This window comes from Strix aluco, chromosome 30 (genome assembly GCF_031877795.1).
Source record: "Strix aluco isolate bStrAlu1 chromosome 30, bStrAlu1.hap1, whole genome shotgun sequence".
NCBI classification, from domain to species: Eukaryota; Metazoa; Chordata; class Aves; order Strigiformes; family Strigidae; genus Strix; species Strix aluco.
In genome coordinates this window covers 2,718,157-2,742,189 of record NC_133960.1, presented here as the reverse complement: position 1 = coordinate 2,742,189, position 24,033 = coordinate 2,718,157, and the positions used below count along the sequence as shown (strand labels likewise).

The following is a 24,033-nucleotide window of genomic DNA, read 5'->3' as shown; positions in this document are numbered from 1 at the left end:
ATGTGAGGACCAGACACGATGCCCCAGGGGATCCCTTCCTGTCTTGGGCTCCTACGAGAAGCTCGATTACACATGTACTTTAGAAGCAGCGATGTTTACTCATCCATCGTAGCTCCTGGAATTGGGAGCCTGGCTTAGGCTACGCCCACAGTTTGGGGAGGAAGGTCTTTGCGCTCCTCTCGTAGCTGTGAGGGTACAGAGGACAGCAGCCTGCCAGCAGACACACGGAGGAGAGGGGTTTGGAGAGTACCTACATCTTCATTCCAGTCCTCCGTGCCCCATTCTTCTGTCGCTGCCCTCCACGCACCTACAAGGATAACAACAGCAGAGAAGTTACGCGTGCGTCGAAGCTCTGCCTCCAAGAGCCAGGGAAGCACTGGGGAGCTTTGCAAGCAGCTGAGAGGATTTCTAGTTGCCAACCAGACAAGTTAAAGCAGTCGAGCCCAACCCACGAGTCACAGGCAAGGTACCTGCGATGGGATCGCCTGAGCCGGGCTCGGCCAGGCGAGGCTCAAAGAGAGGGACTGCTGGGCTGGCAGCTAGGGCAACGCACACACCCCGGCACCCAACAGGGAAGCTGAGCTTGGCAAGGAAGCCCCGGCATCGTCCCCAGCCTCCTTGGGCCAGTTTCTTGATTTCCCCTCGTATTGCAGTAGCTGCAAGTTTCTGCACCCAGAAGCAGTTAGTGTTACCCCAGCAGCTCGGACAGAGCTTCCTGCCAGCTCTCGGGCAGGACCTCACCACCCAGTTAAACCTTAAGTTTCTATAAATCCCAGGGACAACTGAACCATTCCCATGGTTCATCTTTTTTTTTTCCACTCAAAAAATATTGAAACTTGACTGCACCAGGACCTCCTGTGCATAGGCAAATGGGAATCAGAAGAGAAAAATTTAAGGGACTAAGCAATTCCCACGTTTTGTGTGACCAATTTCAGAGATATGCTTAAAGTGAGTAGATTAAAAATTTCAGGGAGAAAAGCATGAGATTTCAGCCACAATCCAGCACAGCGCAATTTGTAAGAGCAAAATTTACCAGGAAAAAAAAAAAAAAAAGAGTTTTGCCTGGCCACATCTTCAACTTGTTCCGTCCTTCACTTCCATCACAGTTTAACCTCTGTACTTTGAATATTATGCAGCGACTTCCGAATCCATTAAACAACTTAAAATTTGGTGTGGGAGGACAGCGGGAGCATTTGACATCCCAAAAAACACTCAGAGCATAAAAACAGCCCCGTTTTGCACAGCTTGTTTTCAGATCAACAAAACCCAACACAGCCAACAGGGTTAATCCTGGAGACTTTTACAAGGACAGAACAAGTTGGCATCAGTCCTTTTATAAGGCAAAAGACTTTTACAGCATAAAAACAGCACGTGGGGAACGAGAACATTGTGGGTTCTTCTGCAGGACACAATCAGGCTCGTTCAGATTTTGGGGGGGGGGGGCGGGGGGGAAGAACACAGCAGATCTTCCCATATAAACTTTAATTATGAGGCCAAAACATCCAAACTACTGCTTGTCTGGAAGGGGGGGGTTTAGTGCATGAGTTAAGTATATTGTCAGTGAATTATTATTTTTTCCACTGTTGTTTTGTTGGGTGTTTTGTTTTGCCTGAGAAGTTGAGCCAATTCAAGAAGCCTTCCTGGATTATTATTTTTTTTTTAATTGAAGTTAGAAATACAGATATTAATACAACATGACTTCCTTGAGTGCCAGGAGTCTCAAGGCACACTACCCCTTCCTCCCTAGCCAGAGGCATTCAGGAGTTCAACACATTCAATGCAAAACACACCTGGGGTTTAAAACCCCAGATTCCACCATTCCTTAGGTTTTGTGTGCCCCCACAGCAGCGGCAGGAAGGCTGCTTTCCAGATTTTCACGGATCAGAAAGATCCTGCCAGCTCAACCCTTACCCAAGAGGTGAGGTGTGAGCTGGAGGTACCTGGGTCAGCTGTGGCTGGCAGGGGAGGGCGGAAAGCCAGGAGAGTTGCTCCAAGAAGAGTTTGTGCATGTAGGAACACAGCACAGGGCTCTCAGTTTTGCTCGCTTGGGGGAATAAGAAGAAAAGCAAAGCAGCACAAAAAGCAGAAGGAAATCCTGCAGGTGAAGAGCAACCATTGATGGGGCTTTTCTGGCAAGTCTACTCGAGTACTGGACACCTACCGAGCACAGCTTGTGCTCCTCGCACATGAGGGGACAGATGGAAAACCAAAAGACCTGCGATGTACAACCAGGCATTCGCCAGAAATGCTCCAGAAAGTTTCCTAACCAGCAGAGCACATTTTGTTTTTTTTTTTCAAGAAACCAAGCGTATCGCTCTCCATCGAGCGCTTCCACGGGGAGAGCCGCAATGCAAGCGACTCCCTGACACTTGTAACACCATTTCAGAAGTGTCTTCTGAACGGCAATCCCTCCTCTCTGCCTTAAGAAAGCCCTTCAAAGAGCTGCTGGTCTTTAAGCTCCTCAAACCAGGAAAAGGGGAAAAAAATAATTAAAAGTTAATAGGCATTTGCAGATAAGAATGTGCTGAAGAAAAAAAAAATCCCGTTGTGTCTTGAAGAAATTTTTTTTTCCCCTCTTTTTAAACTGGGAGATGAGCAAGCAGCTTGCTCCTCCCGCAGCTCATCAGGCAGTCTGATGGTATCTCAATGACTGGAGACATGCTCCATGCCCAGCCTGGAAGGGTGACAGACCCAAAACCCCTGACTCCGCACCTCAAAGGAACGCAAATCCAAACAACGCCAAAGCGTGGCCAAAACACAATGGTAGCACTGGAGCAAACGGCCTTGTGCTGCCTGTGGGGGTTAAAGATTAACCCGGAGGTGAGAACCAGGAGATGCTCCAAAGCAACAGAAGCTCCTCCAGGCCCCTGCAAAAGAGACTCTACAGCCTCAGCACTCCTCCTCCTGTCCTCACCTTCAAGAGCAAAGTGGCAAGTTCCTCCAGAAAGACCCTTTGCCTCGACTTTCAGACCTCAGGTTAGACAGAGGAGACGTTAGTCAAACACCATTTTGGCCTCATTATGGACACCAACAGGATTTGGTAGGTTTAAGGCAAACTGGATCGTTTCATGGATTCATAACCGGCTTCATAAGGCATAAAAGTGTCAGAGCTAGAAATAATTGGCCAGGCACTGAGCAGCTTTGCCATCAAACATCCCAAGTCATCTCAAAATCCACCGTCATCTTCAACTGCAGGGCAGGTCTGCTCAGGTGAAGAAGAGCAGCCGGGCAGCAAGAACATGCCAAAGCAGGCAGCAAGCGCATCGCTCACCCAGAGACAGCCGTAAGCAGAGGCAAAGCACCGCCAGAGTTTCGCCAGAATAATTCCCCTTGCAGCGGTGTTCTGCCCCTAAGCAGAAACACAGCGGGGAGGCCAGTGGAGAGACCGCTGCGGAACCAAACCACCGCTCCAGGGAAACGGCACGGGGACAACGACAAGGCCCAGCTTTCTGGATGAGACAAGCAGAATAAGACTAAGCTGCCTCATACTTCCTCCCCTCGGGTGGGATACTCTGTCATCAGTGCTGTGGACACGGAGCTGCTCTGGGTACCGAGAAGCAGTGGCTGAAGTTAAGACGTACATAACCCACAGAAGAATTTGGGTTAACCTCTCCCCATTTACATTCAAGGTGTCAGCATTAGTAAAAGCAGTCAGAACAAACGTCAAATATTCATTAAAATGAATAAATTAAGAGAGAGAAGAATGACATATCCACAGATATTTCAGGTTTTTTTAAAAGCTATAAAGTAAAAGTATCCGGGGCAGTTAGTGCACCTGGATGTATCGTACCAGGAGCAGTGTCAAATTTTCGGGGATAATTTGACCCCTCACCCCCAATGAAATCAAGTCCTGAAACAAAACAAAAAAAGAAAAGACAGACAACCAGTGAAATTTTGACTTAAAAAAAGTGAAGGTGAGTTTCATTGCCCCCATGTACACCAGCCGCATTGTACCTGTGGATATTGTTAAAGAGATGCCTGCAGCTACTAAAATAGAAACAAAACCACGCGCAACACAGGTGAACAGCACAGTTGCACAATAAACTTCACAGCTGCATTGTAGAACTACAGCAAATCCGAGTTGTTCCGTCAAAAATCTTCAATTCCCCCCAACCACGCTCTAACCCACTTTGTTCCACAATTCCACAAAACACCAACACAGAAAAAAAAACCCCACCACACAGCCTGTTCAGACTAGAGTTAAACTCCCAGCACGCAGAGCTCATCCAGCCCCATCCCTTTTTCCTCTAGAGACAAGTGTACCCATTGCCCTTAACACATGCCTACACTACTCCCTCCGGTATTTAAAACTTCATTTCTCAGTCAACAAGAAAATGAACACTCAATCTGCTAGTGTTTTACAAAACCATGCTTATTTTTTTCTCTCAGTTTTCTAAAAAAGAAAAAACAAACCCAAAACACCCCAACGAAAAACAACCCAAACAAAAAACCACCAAAACACAAACCAACCAAAAAACCCTGCACTAACAGTGTGTAGTAAAAGCTATCACAGTTTATAGTACTTTATTTCTCTCTTTCCAAAGTTTTGCAGCAAATACAAGAAATATGGAAGCAGCCTAAAGCAACATTAATATGGTTGTAAATGCTTCCTATAACCAAGGTGTGATATTTACCTGAACGCTCAAAAATCATGGAAAAAGTTTTGACTTCGCAGTGGTGCAAGATTACTCCATAAAAAAACCCCAAACACTCTTTAAAAAAACCCACACAAATAAGACTGCTTACGATCAAGGATTGTCCCTTGCAACTGTCCAATTATCACACTGCAAAATCTGAGTTCACTCGCGTCTTACAATAGTGTGAATACTTGAAACAAAACCAAAAGTACCATTTTTCCAACGCAAGGGAACGTGCAAGGGCAAATCGGTGTTCAAACACCGCCCAGTGAAGAAATTTTTTTTTTTTTTTCCAAGCACAGAAGCTTCTGTAACAAGGTCTCACCCTTCAGCAGCTTGAGCAAGATGACCATGAAAGAGAAAAAGCTCCCCATACGGAAATCAAGAGCAAGACATCTGAACTCCGAGTAACATCCTCTGGAGGATGCACCACGTATCAGGAGAACTTGCACGTGTTTATCTCGCTACAGTTCATAAAAAAAAGACTTTCCAAAGAAGCAGCATGGTTTCTACTGGAACACAGAGGGAAGTGTTCCTGTGCCTCTGCTGGGCAACAGCACAAGCTCACACCACAACAACCATCCAGCTCCCAGTTTCCAACGTGGTCACCCGAACAGAGGGAAAGGCACCTTCGGGTGCAAAGAAACGGGGTCGCTGAAATCCATCTCTAAACCAACAACCCGTTCCTCTGTCCCCGAGCCAAAGACCGACCCAGAACCTCCTCGGTGCGACTGGATGGACACAAAATCCACTTTACCCTCTAACGACAAAACAGCAAAGAGGCGTGAAGACCACTTACTTGTGCCGTCGTCCGGCTCAAAGCTGCCAGTGTTGTTCCACGTGTTGTTGTTGCTATTCCCGTAGTTCTCATCCGTGCCGGCCGGCTCGGCGTAGTCAGCCGGGTTGAAAGTTCTGTGAGAAACACAAGGATGGAAACTTTTACTCCCTCTCCCGTAGCATTTTTTTAAAGCAACTCATTTTATTCAGACCGTGACACATCTCACAAAAGGCAGTTCTCTCAGCAGACGGAGGCCTCAGCTACACCAGCTGAAATTTAAGTTAGTTACACCTTCCAAATTTAAGTTAGCGTGATGCAGTTTTGGCTTTATTAACAAAAAAAAGGAAAATCGGAACACAAATGACTAACACAAACGGTACTATTCATGCACACAGACTTTGATTTTTGCTGTGGTTTGTACCAGTGAAACTTACCCCATGCCTTGGGCAGAAAATCTTCCCCCTCGTCTTCCAGAGCCACCTGTAAAATACACACAGACACACTGCTGAGCGAGAAAAGAAACATCTGAACAACATACAGAGTTCTGATGCCCAGGATATGAAAGTAGTGAGGATCTTCCCAAGTCGATGGGATTTCCAGCAGCGCCTTTATCTGTATGGGATTGACCTCAGCTGGCTGGCAGTGTAATTAGCGATGCACGATTCCAGGCTCAGATGAGGTTTCCAGCTGGCACAAGCCATAAGTACCAGACCCCAGGTTCTGATTCCCGCAGTGTGTGTCCTCAGCAACAATTCCTGAGCAGCACGGATTTTGCGAAAAAGTTAATTTAAAAGTATTTAAAACCCAAGCCAAGCGCTTGCACCGCAATGGTGCTCAGAGACACACGTGCAAGAACAAGGAGGATCCAGATTCTGTTGCTGACAAGCAATTGTCCCACCTGCAAATAGTCACCCCGTTTTTTTAACTTCCCACCTCCACACAACAAAGCCCTAATTTTTCCCAACTCCACGGATTGGATATAAGAACTAGATACTGTTTCTAGCACGCTTAAGGTGGGGAAGCAACATGTAGGCACTAACTGTAAGCGTAGGAATGGAAAAATGAAGTGCTTATTTTCAGTTTGGCAGTTTGTCCCATAAAAGAGGCTTTCAAACCTCATGGAAGAGAGACGCTGACGTCGTTCTTCGCCTCCCACCCCCTCTGACCTCAAAGCCCACGTGTACCTCGGCCTCGGCCACGTCCTCGCCTGCCTCTTTCTGTGCCTCTTCCAGAAGATCCTCCACTCTTACCACCATCTAGTCCATTCTCCTGGCCCCGAACTGAAAGACAGAACAAGGCAAAGACAATTTCAAGACTCATCCTGCTTCAGGGAAGATACAAGACCAAACCTTAAGCACCGAAGCACAGTGGCTGTGTGAGAGACCACGCCCCCAAACGCTCCCATAACTTTTTACTTAGGCTGGTGGTATTGAGGGTATCACCCAAGGAGTCATCTCAGACAGGGCAGCATCAAACAGATCACCACATGCACACCAGGATGGTTTTCCTCAAAGATGCATCTGCCCAAGAAGCTTTACTGACAGCTTTTACGCAGCACAAAGCGCCTCGGTGTGCACCGTGACAGTTACAGGTGTTATGAAAGGGCAGGTCCATACACTCTCTTCCACGGCTGGCACCTCGCCCCCGCCTCGGTGGCCCGCCACGTCGTCTGCTGAAATCCCGATCCCTCTCCCGGTTTTCTTTGCTTTCTTCACTGGGTTCTGCCTGTCCACTCTCCTTCTGTCCTGAGACACCCTTCTTCTTCCCGACCATTTCCCAGGAATGCTGAAGGTTTGCAGAGGGGAAAGAAGTTAATCATAGTTTGATCGAAACAAGATGCAAATACACACGTACTTAAACATGCTACAGAGAATATAACAAGGGTCTCCAGAAAAATTGTTTCCAGCTCAATTTTTTTTTTGAAGTCTATCAGCCTACACACAGGACAGCTTCTTCCTTCCAGGAAAGCTTCCTTACAGCTGACTGGCATGCTGTTTGAGGTAACAGGAGATGAGTTATTCTATTTCTGCAAAGATCTACTAAACTTCTTAAATAGAGTGGGCATCACACTTACTCAAGTTCAAAGCATGGATAAATTTACCTTGTTTAGGGAAAAAAAAACAACCCTGCCGTTTCATAAGGGTCACTGTTTTGGGGAACTCTCAGAATAACCCAGGTAAATGTTCCCAAGTGCTCTGCAGTCAGCATTTCGGGTTAAATTATTCTCTCAGATGCAGAGTGATTTAACAAAACCCCTCCCCTAAGCTCACATAGACAGGAGTTATCACAGAATTTATCCAACAGGCAAGTTCAAGTCATCCCAAGTTCAAGTGTAAGAAGTTAAGCACGCCTCCAGCTTACTGCCGTGGGCCCGCAGCAGTTTATTTTATGACAGTCTGCAGTGGTTTCATACTCTTAAACTGATGCTGCACACTGTTAGAACAATTAAAAATAGTCACAGGTCATTGACAAACACCTGAAAACGTAACTGGCAGACAAGTAAACAGCTGGTTTTGGATGGCAACATGCAGGAACAGTGACAAAAACACATACACAGAGGCACAAACTGCCTTCAAACCCAAGGCTTCTGAAGTCTCTCTCCGTAGGTATCTGGCTCAGAAGGAAATTTAGAAAATATTTACTTTGAATACTGTAATTTTAAGCCAAATCTAAGCCAATGCTAAGATCACGCCAGCTCCTTTGCTGTTTGAAATACGGTAGGTTATGAGTAACCAGTTCAGCAGGTGAGCAGTTCATCAGCACGGGAGTATCCGAGCAATTAGCAAGTCTGTCTCTTATCAGAAAATCCCCTTTACGGGATTGCTGCACAAGCTGAATCCAGGCCAGAAGCAGCTCCAAGACCTTTGACCAATTACAGTGCGGCCGCTGCCCGCGCTCAGCGACGCGGGTACCGGCCCCCAGGCCCCCCAGGGCACTGCAGGCTGGAGAAGCGGCACGACTCGAGGGCTCTGCTCTGCCAACTCCCTTTCTGCCTTGACAAATTTTCCGCAGCCGCCGTGCCTCGCCCTGCGTGTCTCACACCGCCGGGTGTTCCAGCGACGTGAATAAAGGAGGTGCCGCTACGTGACGCGGGTTGCTCCGCGCTATCCTGGATTCTATTTTCACGAGCAACGTGTTTATCTAGGAAATGCAATTGCTGTGATAGCAGGGGGTTTGTTATTTAACTAGAAGGCGCCGGTTACAAGGGACGAGGAGGAAAATACAGTCATGGCAAAGCTTTACCTCAGCGATTCATATCATTCCCCTTTCTAAAAGGATTTTCCAACAGCTACTTTGTTCAGTTGTCAATAGAAAGGGCTCTCTAAAGGCAAGGAAGAACACTTACATGTGCTGTACTGAACTTAGCTGGTGCCAAAGCTGCCAAAGCACCTGACACTGGGGAGCGGCTACGTTACACAGAATATAGTCTGAGGTGTCCAGCTCATCCATCTACACTCGGGGTTAACGAGGAAAAAAAAAATGAGCTAACACGTAATATTCTGAAGTGATATTTACAGCCTCAACTCTACAGAGAGTTGCATCGGCTTCAGCCAAACCAGGGTGCTGGAAGATGTATTCGATCAGCAGCAGTTCGGAAGGATCTGGTATTTGTAGGATTTTTACTGGGCTGTATCAGAACTTGCATCTCTGCTGCCTGTGTCACAAAATGAACGACACCCCGCACACCAGGCAGAAGGTTCCTCCTAAGAAAGTGCTCGCTTGTTCTCAGAGCTGACTTTGGCTTGCCTGAGACAGGCACCTGCGTGAGCGACAGCAGTTGAGCCTAACTCCACAGAAAACAAACAACAAAAAGACCCTCAAAAGTGTGGCACAGGCAGCAGCACACGAGCCAGTCAGCGCATCACCGAGAAGCGAATGTTTAGGGCCGGAGACACAAAACTGCATTACCCCAACAGAAAGGAACCACAGCTGACACATACCTGCCTTTCAACACAGGTCACTCGGCCCTTGCAGGAAGAGATAAGTCACTTCACGCTCACAGCAGCGTGAAAGCTTATACAGATGCCACTGTACTGTTGTCAAAGTGCTTGGATTCAAAAAGGAATAGGAAGTAAATGATTTCTTGCATTTTCCCCTCTATTCCTTTGGGCCTGCTGCCCACGCTCATGTTCTGGGCGAGCCTACAGAGAGCAGCATTAAGAAGCCAGGACACAATCACACTGTACATGCTACTTGTGGAACTAGTCAGTCATTTTGGCTCTTGTTATCTAGACATTACTGTACGTCTTGTCTCCAAATATGCAGTTACACTGAACTAGGCCTCACCAGATTTACAGGACCCAATCCTACCGTGTCCGGATTGCCCTCCAGCAGCACGTTGATGGCTCTGTTAACATCTCCGTTGCAGTCATGCAGAGCAATCACACACTCGTCCTGGTTCTTGCCTGTGATGTCGATCAGCTGTAGAGAAGACAACGCCACGGTCAGCACGTTCCAAGCCAAGGCGGCACCAAACTCTTTGTGAATCTCTCAGAAGACAAGCAAGTTGAATCCCAAACCAGAAATCCTACAAAGCGTCAGGGTTTGGGAGCGTCCCCAGCTTTCTCAGGTTAATTATGCCCCCTCAATGAGAAGTAGCTGAGGGTGGAAATTTCTGAGTTACCGTTGTTTCACCACAACCCAGCTAACAGCCTCCTTTTCTCTGGATAACACCATTCCCTGCGTTCTGGGAACAAGCAGTCCAAGGAAATTCAGGGAGCAGCCAGTCGCGTCCCTCCTGCCCCCCCAGCATTCACGATACTCTCAACATCGATCTTGCCTTCCTGTCAGGGTTCACCCTCACCACTTTCCACACTCACTTGTTTCACCTTCTCCTCAAAGTCAGCGTCGTTGTGGTCCGAAATCATCTGTGCAAGTCGAATCTGTTCCGCAGTGGCCTAAAGAAATCAAATGTGGAGAGAGAGCATGGTTAGAGCGGCACATTTCCAGCAAACCTTCCTCCAAAGGCCATATCGCTTTCCTGAGATCTCTGGAAAGGAATCAGTATGATGAAGACGAGGTGCAAACAAGGGTCAGAAAGAGGAAAGCTTCAGAGAGAAGGACGGAAGAGCGAGCAAGGGAGTCTGGAAGAAAGGGACATACCGCTGGATGGCCTCGCGGCACCAGGTGAGCCACAATCACCTAAACTTTGTCCACTTCAGGGCAGGCCTTACCTCCACCAGAACATCAAGACTCACTGCAAGCGGCTTCTCAGCCACTTGCGTTCATTAAAGTGAACGGGGAATGGTCAGATGGAAGTAAAACAAAATCTCAGCCCCGGCTCCCGCCTGGAGACACCGATGCGGAAACCCGACCGCCAGTGGCCGCCCAATTAACCTGGCTCTGCGAGCAGCACCCTGCAGCACGCGGGAAGTTCGTTAGGCCAAGCCCAGCCGTTAGCGCTGGGCCAGGCAGGAGTGCCAGGTCTCCACCTCCAAGCTAACTGGTTTCCATGGACGCTGCCCTTACCTGCGGCCGCTGCTTGTGCTGTGTCTGGCTCTGTGTCTGTGTCTGCTCCCAGTTCCCCCGGGCTCGGTTAGTGCCCACCGATGTCATCATTTACAGTATATACAAATAACAGTATTTACAAGGTAGAACTCTGTGGTGGGTCGGGGAGAAGAGAGAACAGACTGTTAGAAACCGAAAACAAAAGGCAGCACCAAGACTGAACAATCGCGTGGGTGAGGCAGCCAGTAAAGCCATCGTGGGCCCCCACCCTCCCCACTGCTTCCCCAAAAGTCACAGTGGGCCAGCCTACCATTCCTATGTGCCCCCAAAACACAAAGGCCACTCGTACTTCTCGAGGTTTCTCCACCACTACCACAGCGGAGCGCTCTGAGTGAAACAGCACCTGCACCCAGGCGGGAGCAAGCGGTACCCCAAGAAGTACTTGGGGTAAAGGGTTTGAGAACTTGCTGCTAAAACACAAGTGAGGGGGCACAGATCTGCCATGACCAGGGCCCTAAGAGGTTACGGGGATCAGCTGGAGCAAGGAATGCTTGAAAAAAGCTCTAAAGAAACTGCCCTTGGAGAGCTGGACATGGCAGAGCCTCAGACACATCACCTACTTCCTCTTCTTTCTTGCCTTCAAAGCGGGGAAGGGGAAGCAAAAACGCTCCAGTAATAAGTGGTGCTACAGGTTTGTGGGATATTGTGTTAAGAATATACTGCCCTTGTAGAACTGCCCGTTTTTGATTGCTTCAATTACTCCCCAGAACCAGAAATATTAAGTTTTCTTCTATTAGGTATTCTGGCTTAAAAAAACTACCAAAAAACTGAACTAGATGCCAACAATGAATAACAGCCAGTAATGTCGTTAGGTAACTGCCTGAGGCAAAAAAATCCCAGTAAGAGTTCAGGCCACGGAGCATCCAAAGCAAGTGGAGTTTTATAACCTCACACTGGGCTTCGGGGGAAGAGCCCAACCCGGGTGGTTAGAACAGGATCAGCACTGAGTAGTTGTACCCTGCCTATTGTCTCCCAGGCACAAGGGATGCCAGACACATCCCACGCCACTTGACAGGACTTGCTACTTCCAAGCCCCCCGAAATCTCAATAATTACAAACTTCACATTTTCGGATTTCGTTAACAAGACTGCGACGCCTTCCTCCAAAGCAGCAGGGTCTGCTCCAGGTGCTGGTGCTGCAGGCAGACGCCTGGGACAGGGGAAGGAGCCACAGACAGAGCGTAAGAGCAGGGAGGAAACCCGAGCGAGAAAATCCGGCCTGCAGGACACGATCTGAAACGTTGCTTGCAAACACCAACATGGCAGCACAGAGCAAGGCCAGGCTCAGGCAGCGTTAGCAAACAGCCCAGGAAGAACTGGGGAGTCTCTTCTCAAAGTCCACGAGTGGAGTGCTCGACTAGTCTGAGAGATCTTTCCCCGAGAGCACAGAGACCCTAACGTCACCTCCACACCCTGGCTCCACGCACACGCCACCGCTCCTGCTCCCATCAGCGTCTAGTCTTCCTTTGCAGGCAAGTTTTCAAGTGCAATTGCTCCCGCATCTTCCCACAAAACCTCAAAAGTTTGTTCTTCGGGGCCACCCGTGCCTCGCAGCAACTTCAAACCACAGTTTTCCAGCTATACAGTGCCCAGGTTTCTTATCAGGAAACAATCCAAGCTACCTGTCCAGTCACCGGGAGCCCCCGAGGTGCGTGTGACACCGAGCAGATTCAAGGAAGAGTCACCAAGCCTGGGCTTCACCCAAGGCAGAGCAGACAAAGCCTCCTGGGCTACGCAGCCATCCCTCCCACACTCCACGCAGGCTTCTTCCCCACGGTATTTATTTTTGCTCTCCACCGCTATGTCTCTTCCAGTTCTAAGTGTTTCACGCACAAACAAGTTGTCATATTAAACCAATTTGGCAGCAGAACTGCAGGCCCAGAGGGAAGCAATCCTGCCCGTTTGCAGTAACTTAATCTGCAATTTCAATAGGATACAGTTCCAGCAGTCTGCTGCCCCGAACCTTTGTGCAGTGGCTGGGCATTGTTCAACAGCTGCCACGCTCCACTCTGCCCAGCTGCATTTCTGCCACAATTAAATCATGATTATTTTTTCTTTAACATGCAAAAAAACACAAGAAAAACATCTATTAGAGAAACATCAGCCAGGCCCTGACCCTGCTGAGCCCATCAGGTATCCCCATGCAACACCCCACGCCCTGCACTGAAGGAAGAGGACTCAGCTACTGCTAATTTATTCCTCAATCGTGTAACTTCAGTACAGCTCACGAGCAACATTTAACTGCAAATCTTGGTTATCCTGACGCCTGAACTGGCCCCACACAGAAGTAACAATAACATAAGTTTACCGGTTCAAAGCAGCAGTCTTCATCAAAAGCATTTTACATTTTTTTTTTTTAGAAGAGCAAACCCATATATATTCACCAAGAAGGACGTAATAAAAAAGAGCAACTCCAGTCAAACCAAATCGTGGCTGATCCACACCAGGGAAACAGCGTTAAATCAGGCCAGCGCTTACGTTTCAAGACAATGGGAACGCGATGCATTCGTACAGGATTTAGGGAAAACAAGAAGCTTCACAGCCACAGGTTACATCTTTTCTTCAAAGAAGCTGCAAGTAAACGTGACGCACTTGGCCGTTACCGCTTTCCCTTTTCAGACTACCAGCCTTCCACATCTAGAGGGGAGAGAGTCTCGGCTACACAAAACGTGACGTGCGGAGTCTCCAGAAAAAGAGATGATACAAAAATGTAACAAACTGTTCATTTTATTAGAAATTTCAGGTAAATTACAGTTTTAGAACAAGGATCTGTCAGTCCCATCCACTATCCCCAACTGGGTCAGACCTGAGGGCTGATGCTGGGTGAATCCCAGCACATCCCAGCCTCAGTTTCCCTTATCTGTTAATACAGAAAATTGGTATTTCCTTCCCCCTCTGACAAAGCTTGATCAACACATGGAAAAGGCTCCAAAGCTCCAAAGGAAAGGACCACAGAGGGCAAAGCATTCGGAAAGATTTTACTGCAACGTGGGGCAGAACAAGCACCCGAAGGAGCCCGACGCGGGGGGCTGGCTTATCAGCGTTAGGATTTTTTTTCCTCCAGAGCAAACACGTTACAGCTGCAAACCAAATCAGTCCCATGTGTGCAGAGTACAAGATTCTGGGGAGATGCCCCCAGATACACCATCAGAGACCCCAGTTTGGCATCGACGTGCAGCGTTTTATTGGGAAGACTCACCAGCCGGTGCTGCCGTCCGGGAGCACGCAGGGAGAGCGCCCCAAACTCGCACGGAGGCAAAGGCCACGCACGGGACCTGGAGCGGGGCCGGGATTGCTCCGGGGCCACCAAACCGGCATCGCCCGGGAATTTCACGTGGGCCGCAGGGACCCGCGGCGGGGCCCGCCCCACACCGAGGGGCCGCCACCGGCAACGGCCCCCGGGGCGCTGCCGAAGAAAGGGTGCCGGAGGCGGGCCGGGTCGCACGCGAGGAGCCCCGAGAGCACGGCGGTAGCGGGGCAGCGCGGAGGCGCGGCCCCCATTGTTACCGCCGGCAGCGGCGGGGCCGGGCGGGCCGCGGGAGCACGGCAGGGCCGGAGCCGCCCGGTCCCGCGGCCCAGCAGGCCCGGCGGCCCAGCCCGCGGCGCACAATAGGGGCGAGCGGCCGGAGGGAACCGCAGGGGGCCGGAGGGGGGCCCGCAGGGCCGGGCGGGAGCCCCCGCGGCGGCGCGGCGCCAGGCCGGGCCCGCACCCGGGAGGCGGGCGAGCGCGGGCCGCTTCCGCCCTCATGGCCGCGGCCGCCATTCCACCCCCCCCCCCCCCTCCGCCCGCCTCCCAGCCCGTCCGCCCGCCCTCACCTGCGGCGGCCGCGCGCTACGCCAGCCCCCGGCTGCGGCCCGGCCCACTAGGCCGCGCGGGGCCCGGCGGCAGCGGCGGGGCGCGGCGGCCGCCCCCGGAGCGAGGCGGCGGGGTCGGACGGGCGGCGGCAGAACCGGGCGGGCCGAGGGGTGCGCGGCGGTGGCGGAGGAGGGGGGGAGGGGAGGGGGGGGGCGGGATTTAAAGGGGCCGCGCGCAGTTACCGGAGCCGCCGCCGCCTCCGCGCAGCCAACTTTACCTGGGTCTCACCACACTGACAACTACCAGCGGCGCCCGCCCCCATCACGTGACGAGGGCGCGGGGCGGGGACAGCCCGGCTTCACTCCACGTGATGCGCGGGGGGCGCTCTCCTGGCGGCACGCGCGTGTGACGCGCGCCACGTGAGAGCGGCTCCTCGGCGCTGTCACGTGGTGGGGGCGCGGAGCGGCTTCGGCGGCCGCCATGTTGTGCGGCCCCGGGCCGGGCAGGGGATGGCGGGGGCCGGCAGCAACTGGCTCTCCGGGGTCAACGTGGTGCTGGTGATGGCCTACGGCAGCCTGGTGAGCCGGGGGCACGGGGCCGGGCCCGGGGACGGGGGGACGGGCCTGACGTTTCCGTGGGGCCCGGGCCCCCGTGGAACCGGGCCCGGGGTGTCCGTGGGGCCCCTGCGAGGCCGATCCTGGGGTGTCCGTGGGGCTCCCGTGGGGCCGGACCTGAGGGTGTCCGTGGGGCTGGGCCGGGGGTGTCTGTGGGGCCCTTGTGAGCTCAATCCTGGGGTGTCCGTGTGGCTCCTGTGAGGCCGATCCTGGGGTGTCCATGGGGCTCCCGTGGGGCCGGGCCTGGGGTATCCGTGGGGCCTTTGTGAGCCCGATCCTGGGGTGTCCATGAGGCTCCCGTGGGGCCGGGCCTGAGGGTGTCCGTGGGGCTGGGCCGGGGGTGTCGGTGGGGCCCTTGTGAGCTCAATCCTGGGGTGTCCGTGTGGCTCCTGTGAGGCCGATCCTGGGGTGTCTGTGGGGCCTTTGTGAGCCAGATCCTGGGGTGTCTGTGGGGCTGGGCCTGGGGTGTCCGTGTGGCTCCTGTGAGCCCGATCCTGGGGTGTCCATGGGGCCCCTGTGAGCCCGATCCTGGGCTGTCCATGGGCCCCTTGTGAGCCCGATCCTGGGGTGTCCGTGGGGCCCCTGTGAGCCCGATCCTGGGCTGTCCGTGGGCCCCTTGTGAGCCTGATCCCGGGGTGTCCGTGGGGCCCCTGTGAGGCCAATCCTGGGGTGTCAGTGGGGCCATTGTGAGCCCGATCCTGGGATGTCTGTGGGACCCCAGTGGGGCTGGGTCTGGAGCGTCCATGGGGCCCCTGTGAGGCCGATCCTGGGGTGTCCATAGGGCCCCCATGAAGCCGGGCCTGAGGTGTCCATAAAGCTCCAGTGAGAGTGTCCGTGGGGAACGCCCGTTGAGCCGGAGTCGGGGCCCTCGTGGGGCTGGGCCGGAGGGCCCGTGGGGTCCTGACGTCTGTGGGGCAGGGAGAGGACGTGATTAGGAGCCCCTGTGGAGGCTGGTGTGTTTGTGGGGCCAGCCCAGATGTCCATGGGGCTCCTGATGGGCTGAACAAGCACCCCTGTGCTTGCTGGCTTGGGGGGGGGGGGGGGGGGGGGCTGTGGTTGCTCAGCCTGGGGTGTCCCCAGAGTTGGGCTGAGCCCAGACTGGCTGTGAGACCCCCCCGGGGCGCAGCTCAGCACACCTGACCCCCATCCCCGCTGTGGCCCTCCAGGTCTTCGTGCTGCTGTTCATCTTTGTGAAACGCCAGATCATGCGCTTCGCCATGAAGTCCCGCCGTGGGCCCCACGTGCCCGTCGGACAGCACGCGCCCAAGGTGGGTGGCGTGTGGCCCCGCGGTGGGGACGTTCCCTCCCTCCCCTGCACACACGGGCCCATCCACATCCGGAGGATCGGGCAGGGTCTGCTTCCAAATCAGACATTTCCAGGAGCTGCCACCTCGCTGTGGTGATGGGCAGTTGGAGGGGTGGCAGGTTTAGTTCAGAGGGCCCCCAGGACTTGACTCTTATCATCCTTGTGATCCTACAAAGTGAGTGTACACTGTAAATGTGTTTTTTTCCCCCACTCTGCAGGATTTAAAGGAAGAAATCGACATTCGACTGTCGAGGGTGCAAGACATCAAGTACGAGCCCCGGCTGTTAGCTGAGGATGACAGCAGGCTTCTGCAGCTGGAGACACAAGGTACCTTCTCTCACTGCCCGTCAGTCGGAAGCCACCAGAGACACCGTCCGGTGCCTGTTCCGCTGCAGCACGTTGTGCCCCCGGGGCCAAGTTGTGTGACTGGCCTCTCTCGTTGGCTGTCCCGTTGCAACGTCGCGTTTGGCGAGCTGACATGAGATGGTGTCTCTGCGCTCTGCTCCTGTCCCCCCTCTCGGTCCCGCTGCCAAGTTTTGCAGAGCTTTCAGTTTGGTTTTCTCTTTGCCAGGCTGCTACAATTACCTGTACAGGATGAAGGCGCTGGATGCGATCAGAACATCTGGTAAGGGAGCTCAGGGTGGGAGTGGGAGGGCAAGGGTGGAGAAAAGCTGGTGTGTGGAGGAAATAAGGGTACGGCGCAAAGGCCAGCAGCATCCTGATACGGCTCAAGGTCCTCGTTTGTGAGGAGAGGTCACTTATCCCACCCAGGGCTGGTGGCCTCAGCTCTACCAGGAGTGGTCAGCAAATGGAAACAGCAGATGTGGTGGGAAGTTTAATTAACCACCAAATTCTGATGCTGTCTGTGGGTGGACACAAGCATTTTTACAGAATCCCAGAATCCTCTCGGTTGGAAAAGCCCTTGAAGCTCCTCCAGTCCCACCATGAACCTCACCCTGACCGTTCCCAACTCCACCAGATCCCTCAGCGCTGGCTCAACCCGACTCTTCAACCCCTCCAGGGATGGGGACTCCCCCCCTGCCCTGGGCAGCCCATTCCAACGCCCAACAACCCCTTCTGCAAAGAAATCCTTCCTAAGAGCCAGTCTGACCCTGCCCTGGCGCAGCTTGAGGCCATTCCCTCTTGGCCTGCCGCTGGGTCCTTGACTCAAGAGACTCCTCCCCCCTCTCTGCACCCTCCTTTCAGGGAGTTGCAGAGGGCCAGGAGGTCTCCCCTCAGCCTCCTCTTCTCCACACTAAACCCCCCCAGGTCCCTCAGCCGCTCCCCATCAGACCTGTGCTCCAGACCCTGCACCAGCTCCGTTGCCCTTCTCTGGACACGCTCGAGTCATTCAATGGCCCTTTTTACCTGCGCTTCAGCCAGTTGTGTTGTTCCTTTTTATTTTCCAGAAATCCCATTTCACACAGAGGGCCGGTACCCGAAGTCTTTAATAGGGAAGAACTTCTGTGCCTACCTGCTGGAACTGCGGAATTCCAGCAGCTCCTTCAAAGGCATCCGCAAAGCCTTGATCGACACCTTGCTGGATGGGTACGAGAGTGCCCGCTACGGCACCGGGGTAAGCGCCGGCGCTGCGTCGCCAGGCCCCTGCAGCAGCGCAGGGAGCTGTTCCTGCCCTCCAGTCTTGACAGCTGGACTGAGGTCGTGCTGTAACCTCGGCTGGATTTTCCACAGTCTTTTCTGTTTGTGTTCAGGTCTTTGGGAAACCAGAATATCTGAAGTACCAGGATGCTCTGAACGAGCTGGCAAACATGTAAGTGTTGCTGCCCAGGTGTGGAGCTGGGGTACGGTGGTGGCTTCTTGGGCCCCAGCAGCCCATCGTGGAGCTGTGAACAGAGATGGGTTTTGGGGCAAAACCCAGCCTCTGAGACATGGGCTGTTTATGCCTGTCCGTCCTTCCAGATTTAATTACTCCTTGCAGCCTCTCTGTTATTGCACTTTTGGGCTGATTACAGAATCACAAAATCTCACAGAATCCTCTTGGTTGGAAAAGCCCTCGAAGCTCCTCCAGCCCAACCATGAACCTCACCCTGACCGTTCCCAACTCCACCAGATCCCTCAGCGCTGGCTCAACCCGACTCTTCAACCCCTCCAGGGATGGGGACTCCCCCCCTGCCCTGGGCAGCCCATTCCAACGCCCAACAACCCCTTCTGGACAGAAATCCTTCCTAAGAGCCAGTCTGACCCTGCCCTGGTGCAGCTTGAGGCCATTCCCTCTTGGCCTGCCGCTGGGTCCTTGGCTCAAGAGACTCCTCCCCCCTCTCTGCACCCTCCTTTCAGGGAGTTGCAGAGGGCCAGGAGGTCTCCCCTCAGCCTCCTCTTCTCCAGACTAAACCCCCCCAGTTCCCTCAGCCCCTCCTCACAGTCCCCATTCCTGCTTGCACTGGCTGCTTTGAGCCAGGGACCCCGCATGGTCTGCAGGAGCCCCACCTTGGTTTTCAAACCGGCCGCGAGCGCCGTCACCCTGAGGGCAGATCTGCCTCGTGTCGGACACGATGGTGAAGCGGCTCCGAGGAGGAGGGCGGCGGCTGTGACAGTGTCTCTCCTCTCTGCAGGACCAAGGCCCGGGGAGGCAGCAGCCAGCGGCAGCACCAGTCGGCGGCGAAGGACCTCACCCTCTCCCCTGAAGTCTCCAACCCCGCCACCATCCAGGTCACCTACCTGCCTTCCAACCAGAAGAGCAAACGTGCCAAACACTTCCTGGAGCTGAAGAGCTTCAAGGACAACTACAACACGCTGGAGAGCACCCTGTGAGCCGCGCGGGGAGCCCTGCTTTGGGGACCTGCCACGAGCAGAGCCCCTTGCTGGGTGCAGCTGGTGTCCTGAGCGGGTTTTGGCCGCGGTTCCGCGTGCGGGCGGCGTTGGGAGGAAGCTGCCGCGCTCTCGGGTCTCCCTTTTGCACGACGTTGGAGATCGGCGCCCGCCGGAGGCTCCGTTTGGGCCGGTGGAGCTCGGCCCTCGCCAGGAGCCCGTTTCAAAGCAGCGTGCCCACCTGCTGAGGCGCCGGGGATCGGCCCGCGCGGCCACCTGGGACACGCTTCAGGCTTTTGAGTCCGGCAACGTCTTAAAGCCCTTGGCCCTGTGAATAAACTAATTAGCTTTAGCTTATTTATAAAAGACACCGATCCCAGCCAGCGCTCTCCTCTTTCCCGGTGCCAGCTGGCAGGGGCTGATGCTGTCTGTCCGTCCTGTCTGTGTGGGTCTCGGGCTCTGGAGCTGCTCGTCTGTTCTTTCCAAGGGGTGAATGTTCTTCTTTTCCCTGTGGCACCGTCGCTGCGGGTGCCCGGGCCGTGCCCCAGGATGCCTGGACGGAGTGTAAATAGTTTGGTGGCCAATTCTCGGCTGAGGTTGCCTCTTTGGGCTGCGGTTTCTACTCTTTTCTCCTGCAACTGGGCGTTTGGGGACATCTCAGGCAGACAAATACCAGCTTGGAACGTCCTGTCTGTCCTGCCAAGGGGGGTGTTTCCTCCCGCTCTCCCCAGCGCCTCGTGTGCCAGCGGCTGCCGAGCTCTCGTGGCCCCCGACGGGACGTCTGGGTCCTGCCAGGCCGACGGCAGCGCCCACCGGTCACCGCAGCGCGTGGGGCGGGGCCCCCGCCCCCCGCCTGGGCCTCTGCACTCTTTTTAATTGCTGTTTAATAAAATGACACTTAACCCCCAGCAGGATGCGTGCCCTTGGCCTCTGACTGCGGGGAGCCACAGCGGGCGCTGTGTCTGTCCCTGTGCCGCTGCCGCGGTAACCAGGTTGCCATTAAGTAGCCAGGTTGCCTTAAGTAGCCAAGTTGTCGTTAAGTAGCCAGGTTGCCATTAAGTAACTGGGTTGCCATTAAGTAGCCAAGTTGTTGTAAGTAACTGGGTTGTCATTAAGTAGCTGGGTTGCCCTTAAGTAGCCAAGTTGTCGTTAAGTAACCAGGTTGCCATTAAGTAGCCAAGTTGTAAGTAACTGGGTTGTAATTAAGTAACCAGGTTGCCATTAAGTAGCCAAGTTGTTGTAAGTAACCGGGTTGTCATTAAGTAGCCAGGTTGTTGTTAGGTAACCGGGTTGCCGTTAAGTAGCCGGGTTGCCTTAAGTAGCCAAGTTGCCATTAAGTAGCCAGGTTGCCCTTAAGTAGCCACCTTGTTGTTAAGTAGCCAGGTTGCCATTAAGTAACCAGGTTGCCATTAAGTAACCAGGTTGTTGTAAGTAACTGGGTTGTCATTAAGTAGCCAGGTTGCCGTTAAGTAGCCAAGTTGCCATTAAGTAGCCAGGTTGCCATTAAGTAGCCAGGTTGTCATAGTAACCAAGTTGCTATTAAGTAGCCAGGTTGCCATTAAGTAGCGAGGTTGTCCTTAAGTAGCCAAATTGTTGTTAAGTAACCAGGTTGCCATTAGGTAGCCAAGTTGTGGTTAGGTAACCAGGTTGCCATTAAGTAGCCAAGTTCCCGTTAGGTAGCCGGGTTGCCATTGCTGTTGCCGGCGGGGCTGGCGCAGAGGCCGGGGGCGGTCCCTGTGGCACCGGCCGTGGCAGCGGAGAGCAGCCAGACCCCGTCTCTGTGCCGGGAGAAGGGGGGCTGGGAAGGGGCTGTCCTGGGGGGACAGCGGGGTGCAGCGTCCCCCCCTCGTGTGGGGTTAAGCCCTGGTGTCCCCCCCCTCAACGTGTCGCTTCGGTCGCAGGCCCTGGCAAAGGGGAGCGCGTGTGCGAAGCGACGGGAGAGGAACCCCGGGGGCTGAACCCCCCCATGCTGGGGGGCAGCCAGCGAGGGGGAGCCACAGTGTGGGGCGAGCTGGGGCCCAGCCCCACGGCCAGGCTGGAGGGGTGGGTGCTGGCAGCCCCCCTGCGCCCTGTCTCGCCCACCCCCCATCCCCACAGCCGGGGGCACGTGGCCGGGGGGCACCCGCGGCGCTGGGAGAGGATTTGGGCCGCGGCCGCCAGGACGCTGCAGCGGAGCGTGGAGTGGGAGCTGCGCCTCGCCGGCAAGGAGCGGATGGGGGTGAGGCGGGGTGCACCCAGTCCTGGGCTGCCTGTCCCGCTCCAGTGCCACATCCTGGGGGACAATGTCTCCCAGCACCCAAGGGGGTGGTGGGTGGGGTTCAGCACCCGCTCCTGTGCCCGCACAGGTCCGCCGAGCCGCCCTGCGCCAGCTTGTGGAGGATGAGCACCAGCAGCAGCAGCGGGAGCTGCGCCGGCTCGGGGAGGCCTTTTACGTGGAGCGGCTGTGAGAGCCTGACCCGGCGGGCTCAGCACCCGCCCAGCACCGCCCGGCTTCCTGGCTGAGAATAAAACACGGCGAGCAAAACGGGGGCTGTGTCTGCTGCGTGCTGGGATGTGAGATGTCCCAGGGTGGGGGTGGAGGGAACATCCAGCCCAGCACAATCCCTGCGGTTGGGATCTGGCAACAGAATCCCAGAATCGTCTGGGTTGGAAAAGCCCTTGAAGCTCCTCCAGCCCCACCATGAACCTCACCCTGACCGTTCCCAACTCCACCAGATCCCTCAGCACTGGCTCAACCCGACTCTTCAACCCCTCCAGGGATGGGGACTCCCCCCCTGCCCTGGGCAGCCCATTCCAACGCCCAACAACCCCTTCTGCAAAGAAATCCTTCCTAAGAGCCAGTCTGACCCTGCCCTGGCGCAGCTTGAGGCCATACGTTGCCCTTGACCCTACGCACGCCGGATCCTGCACACGCGGTCCCGGCCGTGGCCACGCCAGGAGATGGCAGCACGGCCAATGTGCCTCAGCCAGCTCTGCCGGCTCCACGCCTGGGTCCCGCCGAGCCACGCGCTCCTGTCCCCCGTGGCACGATGCTCCTGGCCGTGTGGCACAGCCCTGCGGCAGCAAGGAGCCCGGCCGGGCTGGGTGTGATGCTCTCTGGCCCTGCTCACCATCCAGGCACCCCATGAACCCCCGTCTGCTGCCCAGCTGTGGGGAGCCCTGTCCCCCGCCTCCCGTCCCTGCCGCCTGCACCCGACCTTGGTGTCTCCTGGCCCCAGGGCCCATCAGCGCCCGCCCTGGCTCTGCTTATTGACAGGGCTGGGGGCCGCCGGGCCGGCACCCCCCACCCTCGACCCTTCATTAGCTCGGCTGTCGGGTTGCATCACATCAGCTGCTGCTGCACGCGTGCCCCCGGCTCCCGGCATCGTGCTGCTGCCACATGTGTCCCTGCTGTCCCCAATGCCACCCCATAAGGCCAGAGCCCCTGGTTCCCCAGCCCAGGCCAGCAGCGGGGCAGGGGCTGTGCCCCCCCCCCCATCCCTCCATGTCCTGCTCCATTGGCCCCTCAAAGTTTAGGCCCCCACAAAGCCCCCGACGTCATTCCCAAGGTCAGTGTGTCCTGCTGCGGCCAAGCGCCAGCGTGGCCTGGGGAGACATGTGCCCCCAGCACCCCGAGAAAGCCCATGGGCCATGGCTGGACACCACTGGCTGGGTCCCAGTGGCCCCCCCAGAGCGGGTCAGGGGTCCTGCTGTTGTCACCCAGCTGTGCCCAGCACCCGGGGGGCCACATCTGCACGCGGGATGGGGCAACGTGACCTCTGGCCGCCACACGGAGAGAGCGCTCCTGCGGACAGGGGGTCCCAAAGCGAGACGGGGATGCAGGAGGGGGGGACATGGGGTATGGCCCCCCAGCACCAGCCAGGGCTCGTCCTTGGGCAGGGTCACACACAGCCCCTCAGCAGCGCAGAGCCCGCCAGGATGGGGCCAGCTCCCCGGTATCGACGGCCCCGCTAATGACGGCGGAGCGTGACCAGGGGCCATCGACCCGTATCGACCGGCAGCGCTCAGCGACAAGGGCGCGGGGGTCTGCGGAGGGGGCAGGGGGACGTTGATGGGTGGTAATTAGTGGGAACGAGGCCACGTGCACGGGGCCAGGGCGCTCGCCGGCCGCGTCCCCCCATCGGGTGCGGCTGAGCGCGGTTATAAACGGCGGCTGGGCGGCCCCCGAGCCAGAGCGCCGAGGAGCCCCCCGAGCCGGCCCAGGTAAGGTGGTGACGGACACGGGGTCCCCTCAGCCCTGGGTGCCCAGGGACGGGTGGGCAGCGCTGTCTGCTGAGCCGTGCCGTGCCGTGCCATGCCAGGAGACTGTGCCCACACCTCCCTGCCCCGGCTTCGTCCCCACTGCAGGATGCCTCCTGCTTGGCCATGGGATCCCAGAGCATCCCAGCGCCCAGGCGGGCTCCAGACACTGAGGCGAGGTTGGGGTGCTGCCTGCGCGGTGCCCGGGTGGGTCCTGCCTGGGCAAACAGCGAGGAGTTACCCCCCTCCCAGTTCTTTTCTCCTTCTCTTGCAGGGAGCTGAGCCCCGGGTCCTGTCTGCCTCTGCCTGCCCCTGCCTCTGTCTGATATGTTTGATATTAGGTTGTTTTATTGGAAAACCAACTAAATATCAAACATATTCTTACAG

General features: G+C 55.1%; 2 protein-coding genes across 12 annotated transcripts in view; one reads left to right on the top strand and one right to left on the bottom strand.

Annotated features, from left to right (window-relative positions):
• The window catches only part of UBAP2L (ubiquitin associated protein 2 like), a 32,091-nt gene extending 17,026 nt beyond the window's left edge, over positions 1–15,065 (bottom strand). For 2 of the 11 annotated variants that reach the window (XM_074809631.1, XM_074809629.1), the window contains exons 1-10: positions 14,961–15,005; positions 10,885–11,014; positions 10,236–10,313; positions 9,703–9,837; positions 7,005–7,200; positions 6,600–6,695; positions 5,850–5,895; positions 5,437–5,549; positions 3,776–3,850; positions 255–307 (exon numbers count right to left, since the gene is read on the bottom strand). In XM_074809631.1, coding sequence (XP_074665732.1) covers positions 255–307; positions 3,776–3,850; positions 5,437–5,549; positions 5,850–5,895; positions 6,600–6,695; positions 7,005–7,200; positions 9,703–9,837; positions 10,236–10,313; positions 10,885–10,974 — 882 coding nt within the window. In that variant the 5' untranslated portion in view covers positions 10,975–11,014; positions 14,961–15,005. Of the gene's footprint in view, positions 1–254; positions 308–3,775; positions 3,851–5,436; positions 5,550–5,849; positions 5,896–6,599; positions 6,696–7,004; positions 7,201–9,702; positions 9,838–10,235; positions 10,314–10,884; positions 11,015–14,960 lie in introns of all 11 variants that reach the window. The other 9 variants (XM_074809630.1, XM_074809632.1, XM_074809634.1 and 6 more) reach the window with 9 other exon arrangements.
• Positions 15,066–15,143: 78 nt separating this feature from the next.
• Positions 15,144–20,315, top strand: LTAP1 (lipid transport auxiliary protein 1). The gene is given in 8 exon segments (XM_074809493.1): positions 15,144–15,296; positions 16,499–16,600; positions 16,857–16,965; positions 17,210–17,263; positions 18,048–18,214; positions 18,351–18,409; positions 19,212–19,315; positions 19,318–20,315. Coding segments are annotated over 8 exon segments (1,002 nt in total). The 5' UTR covers positions 15,144–15,227; the 3' UTR covers positions 19,656–20,315.
• The last annotated feature ends 3,718 nt before the right edge of the window (positions 20,316–24,033 follow it).